The sequence below is a fragment of the Neolamprologus brichardi genome, chromosome 2, assembly GCF_056152115.1.
Source record: "Neolamprologus brichardi isolate AB-2024 chromosome 2, ASM5615211v1, whole genome shotgun sequence".
NCBI classification, from domain to species: Eukaryota; Metazoa; Chordata; class Actinopteri; order Cichliformes; family Cichlidae; genus Neolamprologus; species Neolamprologus brichardi.
The window spans coordinates 26,002,499-26,015,449 of record NC_142105.1 but is presented as its reverse complement, the minus strand read 5'-3'; the positions used below and the strand labels follow the sequence as shown (position 1 = coordinate 26,015,449).

The window sequence follows — 12,951 nt, the reverse complement described above, 5'->3', positions numbered from 1 at the left end:
TGCAATAGTTACTTAAACAAAATTAGCCCGGTGCGTAAATTTGGGCACCCATGATGTTTTATTGATTTGAATATCTTTAGCACTAATTATTGGAACACAAAATTTGTTTGGTAAACTCATTGACCCTTGACCTACATACACAGGTGAATCCACTTATAAGAAAGGGTATTTAAGGTGGCCAATTGCAAGTTTTTCTCCTCCTTGCATCTTCTCTGAGTGGCAGCCTTAAAACAACTCTCGAATGACCTGAAAACAAAGATTGTTCAACATCATAGTTTAGGGCAGGGGTGGGCAACTCCAGGCCTCAAGGGCCGGTGTCCCTGCAGGTTTTAGATGTGTCCTTGAACCAACACAGCTGATTTAAATGGCTAAATTAGCTCCTGCAGTTCTCCAGAGGCCTGGTAATGAACTAATCATGTGATTCAGATTTAGTGCCCAAATTTATGCACCAGCCTAATTTAGTTTAAGTAACTATTGCACACTTTCTGTAAATCCTAAAAACATCATTTCACTTCTCAAATATCACTGCGTTCGTCTGCTATATGATATATTTAAATGAAATTGCTCATCCAAACAGTGTTTTATGAAGGAAAATCATGAAAATTATCAGGGATGCCCAAACTTTTGCATAACACTGTAAAATAGTTTATGCAGATAGTACACTTGTTTTAATTATAACTATCAGGACTGCATGTTAATCAGTCTGGTTTTAACTGACTGATTTTTTTTAAACTAAAATTTCAAGACATAACAGAAAAAAACTGCATGTGTGACTGCAGTTTTTATGTTGACCTTTTGTGAGTGTGTTTCACTTCCTTTATATAGTCTCTGGGTACAATAAAGATTTCTCCTAGTATGGTGAAACCAGGCGTGTCGTTAGGTCTGGGCAGATCATTTCACGACACTGAGGCTCTCGGTGCTTCTAAAATGTTTCTTGATAGAAGTCACACATTGAGTTAAAGATGCACACACTTCTCATGTTGTTTCACATGTCTATTTTTTCATGTAACTGAAACACAAACTTTTTTAAATATTTTTTTTATATTAGCAAGAAAGAAATGGCAAGAAACAACCAGATGTCTGTCACTATGAAAACACCATGCTTGTCTCGGTTAAACAATAGCATGGTCGCTATCCTTTTGTGTTCTCAGAATGTGTGCACACATTACCACGCAAGGATAAATAAATATTGTTACAGGGGGACGCTCTTTGTTGCTCTGCAATTCAGTTCATGATTTCCAACAATCTTAGGTTATTCAGTTGATACAAAATCAAGAATTTAAGTACATCAGCGCTGAAGCCTGGTGATATGGCTGTGAACATGTGATTCAGGGACACAGGATCCATTAAAAAGCACTAGAATGTTTATTGACATGCATCTATTGCTGCATCCAGTAGCAAACTTCGGTGACTATTTAACTCCTATAATAACTCTCATAAATTAACTCTCATAATGTCAAATTATGCATTAGTAATTTATTTTTCTGCAATCCGATCTTTGTTGATGAGCTGAAATACAGTACTTTATAAAGGTCTTGAACTGTCCCTCATTTCTTTAGGTGGTCATACCAAAAAAATGACTTTTAAGTGCTTTAGAATTGTGCAAACTGTCTTTGCTTTCTCTGCGCATGTTTGCACATATTTCAACAAGTCACTGCACCTGTTTCTCATTATCCTACCTCATTATATGAAGACATTAGGAATGGCTAAGGAGCTTTATACATTAATTCAACCAGGACTGTGCAAAGTTAAAAAAATAAAAATAAAAAAGCTAAATGAAAAGGGTCAGCAGTATGAAGTTAGGTCATGCTTGAGATGTCAGGGGCTTTTCTTTCATTTAAAAAAAAAAATAACCACAGACTTGTGTAAAATCGACTAAAACATTAGCCTTTTGAGTTTAGGTCTAATTTACAACAGTGAACATATAGCCCACTGTTCACTGTTATAAATAAGAGTTGTCATTTTTAATGTAAAAAAAATCTATATATTTAAAGGTTGTTCCCTTACTATTGTGTAATTCTATTTTCCTTTTCTCAAAGCAAACGTAAAAAAAAAACAGAGTAGAGACCTGTCAGGTGATTTTAGCTTTAATGAGCTACTTTTACAATCACAAATCGTAGCTTAATTGTATGTTGAGCATTTTTTTTTTAGATTGGAGTAAAATTCCCGTAACAGTAGTAGGTGTAATGTTTCCCCCTGTTGGTTCATTGAGGTTCTGCAGTCACACTCATTCAAAGTGAACAGTCTCATAACTGACGTAACACATAAGCCTTAAATAAAACAACAACAAAACAAACAAACAAAATCAGGTGTTTTTGCCTTTATTGGAAAGTAGAAAGGCAAGCAGGGAGTGTGCAGAGGACACTCAGCAAAGGGTGAGGTTTTTTTTTTTATATAGTTACCTCCTCACCCTGTGAGCTAAACTGGTGCTCTAGACAACAGTAACAGGAGTCGCATCTGACTTCCTGCCAATATGCTAAAGAAATGTAGCTGCACACTTAAAGACATGTAGATGTGATTGTAGTGTGATCTTTTAAAAATGCCAGCTCTTGTTTTCTCTACCATGAAGATCATTTCCCTCTTCATGTCAGTCCAAACGGGTGTCTCAGAAATTTCCAATTCTTGTAAGTTTAAAGAGGAAGTAATGTGTCAACTGCTTTTACCCCTTTTCAAACAATACGCCGAATATAACAATGCTCTTTTTGGTCAGAGTTTTCACACATCCTCCTGTGAGGCTGCTCACTAACAGGATGCTGTTGGAGGCTGTTGCTGACGGTGTCAACACACACTGAACAGTGAGAAGGCAAAGATATATTTTTAATAAGAATGCATTTAAGCTAGGGCGACCATGACCAGTGAGCTTGGTTACTGACACATGCTTATCAGATTTGGTGAAGTGATGACGGGTGTACTCTCTAGTTGTGCAGTCACCGGTGCTCCAAAGGAAAAAAACTAAATGATGAACCCAAAATCCAACATGTTTTACTTGTATTTATTTCTCTCATTTAATTTATTTTCAACAATTACAGATGTAGATATAGTCAGGCTTTAAAACTTAATCACCAAAATATTTAATTTAATTGTTACATTTTTCATAATTAAACCGCCAAAATTAAACAAAATTTCATGGCCAATGAGGCAGGCTCGACTCAAACATACGTCTTAAAGTAAAAGATCAGTGTGTTTATTCACAATGAAGTCTATAATGTTAAACACAGTGCACAGTGCTCCAGGGAGAAAGGGAAAGGAATACAAGCATCCAATAATCCAAATACATGTTTGTTTGTTTTTAAATAAAATGGATGTTTCTTTTTCTAAACAAACACAACAGCTCACAGCCCTTTACTTCAAAAACATGGATTAACCAACTGCAGACACTACACTCTTGAAAAAAAGAGAAAAAGACAGCAGGTATATAGTGGAAGCCTGGTTGTCCCAGGTTTCCACTGCAACTTGAAAGCAGCTTACATTTGTGGATCTGTGGGAAGCTGGCAGCATTAAATGTTACTCAAAACCCCAACTGGGCATGCAATGTGATGTGCGTCTCAAGCTATTTGTCCAGACAAATTTAGCGTTTTTTTAACCGAGAGCAATGTTAATTATTTGTACACACAGAAAGGTTTGGGATTGGTGAGCTGAACCTAATAAAATAATGAGTAGTTATCCAGGTTTGGATTTGTAAAATAGTTTCACTTGTGGTCAAATTGCTTCATATTTGAGTGTGGATTCAAACACATGCACGTGACTCCTCAAAAGTTACACACAAATCATAGCACACATTTGTGAAGCTTAGTTTATGCAGGTGGATCATATCATACACATGTGTAACCCTTTAAAGACACATTTCTCTCCATAGTTTCCAGCATTGTGGGGAACATTAAGTCATTTCTGTTGCCTTCAATTGCCTGTTTGTTCTAACCCAGTTTCCTCTCAGTTCTCCTAATTACTTCCCCGTACTTCTACAGAAACCTTGCCAATCTGGACAACTACTTACCTGCTGCTTGCAAAAACATTTATCTCTATTTTCAGTTCTGACACCAATTCTCTGTAAATTGTTACAAGAAGGACTTCTCCACCAACTCTCTGATAATTGCCAGGTGCCTACACACTACCTCCAATACATTTGTAAAGCTTAGTTTACGCTTGAGGATTATGTCATAAAGATTTGGAATTCTTTTGAGACATATTTGCCTTCGTTGCACCCAGGATAAGTCCCACCTGAGCGCAGCCAACAACAACAAGAGACAGACAGAAGCCCAACCTGGGGAAGTCAGCCAGGGAGGACTGAGGGACTATGGCAGGGTTGTTACATTTTACATATTAATGATCATGAAACTGAACTTGTGGCAGGCAATGGTGCTAGTTTCAGTCATCATGTAGCTGTAGTGTGTTACAGCTGAGAATGAGCAATGAAACATTTCTCTCACAGAATGCAGGGCTGTATTCTGATTCTGGTATGAATGAATATTGGCAACAACAGTCATGAAAACCACTAATCACCCTATAAACTACAATGCTTAAAATGGTGATGTTAATTTTTAAAAATGGTTTAAGGTGTTTCTGCTTCCACTGTGGATGTAAATGCATTTACCTGCATGAGGGACATAAACTACATGTAAGTCACTAAAATATGAACTTTAAATGAGACTTTTGTTGAATTGGATTAAGCCAGTGGCTGAATGTAATAGAAAGATAGTGCTAGTTGGTTGCAGATCTAAAAATAGTCCAGTGACAACGTAAATAATGACTGAAAAAGCCCTTGGAAGCTCTATGAGCTCCCTTTTATTTCTGCCAAATAAGGTACGTGTTGTTTTCACTTCCTTTTTCAGATTTACACATATGCAGTGAGAACAGGTTTTCCAAGGAGTCATTTATGACCATTAAGTATTGGAGATATGTGCATGCCATTTAATAAAGTACTCTGACAACTTCCAACTATGTCAACACACATTGAACAGTGAGGAGACATGGAAGCTGTGCTTGGCTTGATGGTGATTCTACTGGGAGTGCCTCATGGTGAGCTGATCAAGGTGTTTTTAAAAAATATAAATAATTAATAATATGTTATATATAAGCAATGTGTTTTGACGCAATACCATTTTTTAAAATAAGGGATGTTAAAGTAACTCTACTAATACTTGAAAAAAAATTGATTTGTGCTTTTATTTGTTTTAAAAATTCAGGTTATATTCTTTTTGGCAAAATCTACAGTTTGTAACCCTTTGAGCAGCGCTTTAGTTTCTTTATGGCCATGTCTCTAATTTTAGTAGCAGTGGCCCTGAATTGGATAAAGTGAAGAAAATGGATGAATAGGCATTAGGTTCATTGGTGACACTACTGTACCTGCAGTGTAAATGTGAGCAATAATTGCATAGGATGGATAGTAGCAGTGGTAAGATAAACATAATAATGAGATATTTAAAAATTTAAGACTGTTCTTTGTTTCTGTTTCTTTCTTCTTTTTGTTGTTTCTGTTAAATGTTACATTGTTCATATAAGCACTTTATGTTATTGTGCCATTTTTGTATCTATTTGTATTTTTTCATGAAAATATTAGCATTTCAACTGACCTACTGAGCTCTCCATAACTATCTATAGGTGAAAAGAGTCTGAAAAGTTCTTCTATAGACATGGTATCCATGTTTTAGTTTTAATTGCCCAACAAATTTTATGGTGTTCGCTTTGGCCAAAACTGTGGAGGATCTGTTTAACTGTTTATCTTGGTTATTAACATGATTGCACTGTTGGAAACATTACTGTGGTGATTACTTGCACCTTGGAAAACTACTTCTGCAAAGTAGTCTGAGATCATATATTTATGGCAGTAGTACAATGCTCATCATTTTATACACACCTAATCCAAATAATGGATTATTCAATATGCAGTTTGGTATTACGTTTCAATGTGGTAGTTCAGAAATATTTGTAACACGTAAAACTATTTAACAGAAACTAATGAATTACAAATGTTTTTCTTTATTAATGTTTCAAAAGTTCCAGGTGTGGAAACTCACTGTGATGGCAGACAGGATGGAGCTCAGTGTTATGGAGCTTTGGGAGGAACCGTGGACATCCAGCTGATGGACAACACCTCAGAAATATCTAGATACCAAGTGTTAAATAATTCATTAAAAATACTAGATGTGAGAAAGAATAAGGTTATTTCTAATACCATAGAACATAGATATATTTTCCCCAGTAATGGAACATTTAGGATCAATAACCTGAGTAGGTCGGACAGTGGTAATTATACCCTTCAAACCTTTGATTCAGATGGAAGATCATCAGGCGAGCGGACTTTACAGTTGTTTATTCAAGGTAAATGCTTCCCTGTTGGGAAATTAAGCCATTAAAAGATCTGAATTTAACCTTGTTTTGGTCATCTATATATCTCACAAATCTCACATTTTACATATTTGTGTTTTATGCTTTATACTTGGTTTTCATTAGAGACTACAACGAAGGACAAAGATCCTGATTTTTTTTTTTAAATAAAGATCATCTGTGTGTTTTTCCTCAGCTCCTGTGTCCTCTGTCCTGCTGGTCTCTCGGTGTCTGTCCCAGGGAGAGATGAGGGTGTCCTGCTCCTCTGAGCGAGGGGACAGTCCTCAGTACAGCTGGACTTTCGATGGACGCACACTGACAGATGCTGAGCTTCTTTCTGGAGATAATGAAACTAACATCATGACTCTGAAACAGCATGTCTCAGGAACTCTGGTCTGCTCAGTCAGGAACAACGTCAGTAATGTCTCCAAAGAAGAGAGGATATCTACCTGTGGTGAGTGATAGTAGGCGATAATCACAACTTTGACAATTAATGTCACTTTTTAAAATGGTCATGAATTATCTCTTTTGCTCATAGGGTTCATTTTTATTAACTGCACCACAGTCAATGGGACAATGATATCGGGGTGGGTGCATAAAGCCAGTAACACCCTGTGTGTTGAACCAGCACAGATTTTTAAGGGTAAGGAGAACGGAGCTGCCATAAGTGATGACATATGTGTATTAGAAATTGAAAACTAACTACATCCACTGGTGTGATTTTCTTATTTATCCCCATTTAATTTTTTCATAAAATCGTGTTTTCTGACTCAAATAACAGCTCTTTTTTAAAATTTATGAAACAGGAAATTTGCCACTAATTGGTGTTCTCACGACGCTCATCATTTTCTTACTTGTGGGTATAGCAGTCATCTGTGCTCAGCGGAAAAAGAAAAACAGCAAACCTAAAAAACAAAAAGGTACTAAACTTCATCTTTTTCCTCACTCACAATGCTCAGATTAAAAAAATAATAATTATTGGAAATTTTTAAATGAAACTTTTTTGATGACAAGATATGTCAGTTAAATACATGGATAGTGTTTAACCAGCTACCATTACCACAGAAGACAGATCTGTCCTACCATAAAGTCTAAAGCTTGCTGATGAACCCATTTCAAAAGTCATATTTTGTGTGAATCATTTTTACATTATTTCCAGTCTTTGTGATAAAACTAACCAACTTTTTCTGCTGCCCCACCCCTCTACTTGCTATTCCTCAGAGGAAGAAGATGACCAGGAAGAAATCTTTGCTGATATTAGGGTTGTGAAACGGCAGGCGAAACAACTGGAGAGAAGAGCTGAGCTAGAGTTTGGCAAAGTCAAGTATTCAAAGCGTCCTCGGCAGACGGAACCAACAGGAAATGCTTGTTTGTATGGCAACGTCCATAAAGCCATGTAATTTAAGTGGTCAGTGCCTATACACAGACTGCACAGCTGAAAGCTGATGGAGTGAGGAGCTGCTGTCAAGATGTTTTTTGTTAAATGTGATTTCCCATCAGTAAAATATAATATATACTATCAAAGGTAATACTTACTGATATAAATACTTACTGATATTTACTTTTATTGCGCTTCCAATCTCTTGATTTAGTATGTTGCACAAATACTGTGAGTTTTTTCTACATATATTCTGTGGAAGGTCTCATAGAACATTGTTATTTATGAGGGTTGAGGGGAGGATCTAATCGTAAATCCAAGATGGCGCCAGTGTGCTTGGCAGGCCGTCCTCCTGGGCACTCTACTATTTGGAGTATCAGATCTCCTACCACTGTTATGCTGACAACATTCAAATCCATTTCCAATTGTCTGATGACCTGCCAGCTTCATTGAATCGTTTGTCTGACTGCTTGAGAGAGATCACAGAGTGGCTGTCAGCCAATTCTCTCATTTTAAATGAGAAGAAAACTGAGATTATGGTGTTTGATAGTCACACTCCACAAGATCAGCTAGCTGCCCGATTTGGTCCCTTTGCTTTCTTCTTACCGATACTGTAAGTAATCTAGGTGTTTTCCTGGATAGTTCATTTAAACTGGATAAACAGGTTTCCTTTGTGGTTAAATCTGGCTTCTTCCAATTGCGCCAAATTTCCAAGGTCAAACTTCTAATACCGTACAAAGATCTTGAAAAACTTATACATGCCTTTGTGACCTCCAGATTAGATTACTGTAACGCTCTCTACTCTGGACTCCAACTCGCTCACCCCCAATGGTTACAGCTTGTCCAGAATGCTGCAGCTCGTCTTCTAACCGGAACTAGAAAGTTTGCCTCCATTACTCCTGTGCTCTCTGACTTACATTGGCTGCCTATTAAATTTTGTATTGATTTTAAAGTTCTGCTGCTTACTTTCAAATGCCTACACAACCTTGCGCCTGACTATCTCACCGACTTCCTCAGTCTTTATTCTCCCAGCTGTTCTTTGTGATCGTCTGGTCAGTGAGTAGGGGTGATTGTGCCATTGCCTCTGTAGCACCAAACCTCTGGAATAGTCTTCCTGCTACCATTCATGTTTCTGAGTCCATTCAATTCTTTAAAGCACACTTGAAAACTTACCTATTCAACCTGGCTCTTCTGACTTGCTAATTCTCACCGTTCACTAACTGCTGTATTGTTACTCATTTCTCTGGATTATCATGAATTCTCCCTATCCCTACTTACTAATGCCTTTGTTTGTTTCTCTGTTTTAACCTTGTTTTAATGACTTGCTGTTCAGTGTAATCATTTTTCTGTTTATTCCTTACTGTGAAGCACTTTGGTGTACACCCTGAATTTAAACTTGCTATATAAATAAAATTGTATTGTATTGTATTTTTCTCTTTCCATTTGAATTTGACTTGTTTTTGACTTGGTAGAAGTTGGACCAGATCATCCAACTCAATTCAGTTTTATTTATATAGCACCAAATTACAACATGTTGCCTCAAGGAGCTTTATATCGTATGGTAAAGACCCTGCAATAATACGAAGAATCCTTAAAACACAAATAAAGTAAAAAGGCTGAACATTTGGATGTTTATAAGACATCCAGATATCAACAATTCGGCAAATGTGTCACTTTTTCATCTAACCATGTTTCAAATTGCTTTAACTTGGATTTTACTTGGATTTGGCCACTGATATTAGTAAACAGAGGGACACTTCCAGGAGCTTTCAGCCTCAGAACAGGGGGATTGTTAACCTGCTGGTCTGCTGTTGTGCACTTTTTATAAGATGGTTGTTATCACAAAATACATCAGAAATTTGTTTAGCTCATCTTGAAAGTTGTAACATTAGTGGTGATTGAGCTATATGACTTCAGTCTACCATGAGATGGCTGGCCATTTAAAGAAAAAAAACCCCTCATTATTATTCATTATTAGTCATCATTATCACAATTACCTGGGTTTACGCACGTCTTAGAAAAAGAAGGTTGTTCACAAACTCGTGTTTTTTTTCTCTCTGTTCTTGTTATGACACCAAGCTCAATTTTTCACACTACACTCCTCTTGTTTGCGTTCCTCTCATGTTGCCCTGCACTTATACCTTAACGGTTTATTTTGCATTACTTGTTTTGCATTGGTTTACTCCTGCAACCATTTTTATCCCATTATTTTCCTTAAAGTGGTGTACTTGCACATTTTTAATAAGGACCACACTTAATATGTCAATAACTTCAATCTACAATCGTCACCCTGTGAAATAGGAAAGGAAACTTCCCATAAACAGGAAGGGAAAATTCATGCTTCTTCTTTTTGATAAATCTAAAATTTGCGTTTACCTTGGGTGTGTGTGTGTTTCCCCAGTAAAGCAACAGAAACAGTGCACAAACAATAGAAGGTCGCATGAAGTGCTTTTTATGATTTACTGCATAGAAAGTATAAAATGTCAACAGGGAGTAATAAAATTGGATGTTTCAAAATAGAAAGCGACCATCCTACTTTTATTTCAGAGTTCAGTTTTTAAATTCTGGCTGAACTCAATTCAGTGCAATATCATTTTATTAATCCAGGTTCCAAATCCAAGGTTGGCCCTGGAGGACACTGGGTCTGTGTTAGTATACATGCGTATGTGTGTGTGTTCCGTGTTCAGTTGAGAGAAAGTGTCCCTTCACAACAACAGTCTTGTTATCTAAGGGAGAATTTTGTTATTTCTGCCAGCTTTTGCCTTGAGCAACCAGGTGGCACCAGGGGGGCCGCATGAGTTGAAGATGGTAGTTGTTTTGGTTAGTGCGAACAAACTGCATCCAATTTTACAGTTGGTCTAATGTCCATCACTAGTCACAAGGTCTCTCAATTCCCGTTGCAGAGCCGTGAGCTTCTCCAAGATTTTGCCCAATGTATTCAATAAACAGTCTGAACTGTGTTTTAGTCCATTATAGTCCTTCAATTTTAAATAAATAAGATGGACCATAGTATTATTTAATTTTCCCCTATCAAGCTTTAAACAAAACTCATCAAGGTTTAATGGGACATTCAATAACATTTGATTTGAGGCACCAGTGTATTGGAAAGTAATAAATAAAACAGTAAAAACACAACAAAAATAAAGCAACAACCCTATAATGGGAAGGAGGCAAATAAAGCTCAAATTTATAAGATAAAACCTATAGGTAAAAAAAGGTAGAGTTCATGAGGCAAACAGTTAAGGTAAAGCATGAAATCCAAACATGATGAAGAAGATAACCAGCAAGTGTTTTCAATTGCATTGCCACATGTATATTAAATCAATCACCTAGCCATGCAGTCTGCCTTTACAAACATTTCTGAAAGAATGGCTCATTCTACAAATCTCAGTGAAATTATGAAATAGTGCAATGAAGAAAACTTTAACAGCTAGGCTTGTGAGGGAAAGCGAAATGGATTAAAAAAAAAGACAGTATAACAACTTCCCTTCAACAAGATTAGGGAATCAGGTAAATTAGTCTGCCACTACTATACAGCCTACACTGAGGAATTTCCACAGGCCAAAAGTAAAAACTCGTGGAAGCACAGGAGCACGTGGAAGAAAAAAAAAGAAGAGAAAATGCTGAACAACCACAGGACTTTCCTCTTGTTTAAAATAAGAAGTGCTTTTACTAAACTCACTGTCAACTGTTTATTTGTTTCCTTCTGCACAAATCTGTATTACATCTTATTAGGTCAGTATGCAATTCTGTATAAAGCTCTGTGCATGCTTTCTGTATTTGTTTGATTTTATTCATTTGTAACACTTGAGACACATTATTTGGTAAAGGTGTGATCCTTTTAATAGAAACAATGATAGCAGTGTAAAAAGTAGAATGCAAATTAGTTTAATGAGTAAAGGAGCTCACGTTGGCCTTTGGTACGGCTGACCACCGCATTCTGCTTGGAAGGCTGAATATTGGGTCGGTGTATCTGAATCTGCCTTGGAGTGGTTCTCCTCATATTTGTATGTATGATGCTTTTCTGTGGCGGTTTCTAAGTACAGGTAATCTTCCACTTCCATTACCTATGGTGTGTCACGTGGTTCTGTATTGGGACCTTTATTGTTTCTAATATATCTACTTCCTCTTCAGCATACTTTGACCCCTTTAAGGACATTTGCTATCACTGCTATGCAAATGACATTCAGTTATACATTTCTTTTAAGCCCCAAGATGTTTCTAAGCTGTAGATTCTAAATCAGTGCTTAGAATCCATTAAAGGTTGGATGGCTGACAACTTCCTTCAACTTAATGAAGGAAAAACTAAAGTCCTTGAATGTGCTCCTGACAGATTTTCACCTAAGACAACGAAAGCTCTTGGTCCCCTTTTGACATTTGTGAAATTGTCTATCAGCAACCTATAGGTAAACATTTAACTTGGCTCTCACTTTGGATGTTTATGTCAAATTTCTGCTTCGGTTTTGCTTTTATCATCTAAGAAACATTGTTAAATTGAGCCCTATTGTATCTCACACCAAACTGGAGATTGTTACACATGCATTCATTTCATCACGTTTAGACTATAGTAATTCACTGTTTATATGTCTAAGCAAAAACTCCCTGGAGTGTCTGCAGGTTGTTCAAAACACTGCACACACAGCATACAAGGTGGAGAACTAAGGGAGACAGGGGAAAACTTCACCCTGAGAAACCCTTTGCCACTGTGGCCCCCAGACTGTGGAACGCTCTCCCTCTGAGCTTAAGATCTGTGGACTCAGTAGTCTCTTTTAAAAAAAATAACTAAAAACTCATCTTTTTACAATTGCTTTTGGTTAACTTTCTATCTGTTTTTGTTTTATGCCTTGGTATTTCTGTGTGAAGCATTTTGTGATCTTTTGTCTTGAAAGGTGCTATATAAATAAAAATTTACTTTACTTTACTCCAAGTCCTAACAAGAATATTATTTGTGGTTATTTTTAATACTTGAATATAAGCATAGCCATAGAAAATATGTAACTATCCATTTTAAATAGGGGTGGGTTTTGATAATCGATTTATCGATTAAAATCGATTCTGGCTTGGATAACGTAAAATTGATTCATTAAAATCCTGAATCGATTTTTTAATATAAATTTATTTTGCCCGAAATGCCAGAATCTCTTGTGAAATCTCACAAAATTTCAACAACCACCAAACAGCTAAGACAGTAAATGAGAGCAGGAACACGGATTCTGCACAAAGACGTAAACACACAGCGCGGACCCGCA

The 12,951-nt window shown here is 36.7% G+C and overlaps 1 protein-coding gene across 2 annotated transcripts in view; it reads left to right on the top strand.

Moving 5' to 3' along the window:
• Positions 1-12,951, top strand: part of LOC118454476 (pregnancy-specific beta-1-glycoprotein 4-like) — a 53,227-nt gene that overhangs the window by 15,633 nt on the left and 24,643 nt on the right. Inside the window, exons 1-6 of one of the 2 annotated variants that reach the window (XM_087849481.1) lie at positions 4,968-5,016; positions 5,995-6,318; positions 6,521-6,778; positions 6,863-6,967; positions 7,131-7,244; positions 7,546-7,724. In XM_087849481.1, the coding sequence (XP_087705607.1) occupies positions 4,968-5,016; positions 5,995-6,318; positions 6,521-6,778; positions 6,863-6,967; positions 7,131-7,244; positions 7,546-7,724 (1,029 nt within the window). Of the gene's footprint in view, positions 1-4,967; positions 5,017-5,994; positions 6,319-6,520; positions 6,779-6,862; positions 6,968-7,130; positions 7,245-7,545; positions 7,725-12,951 lie in introns of those variants that run through there. The other variant, XM_087849473.1, reaches the window with a different exon arrangement.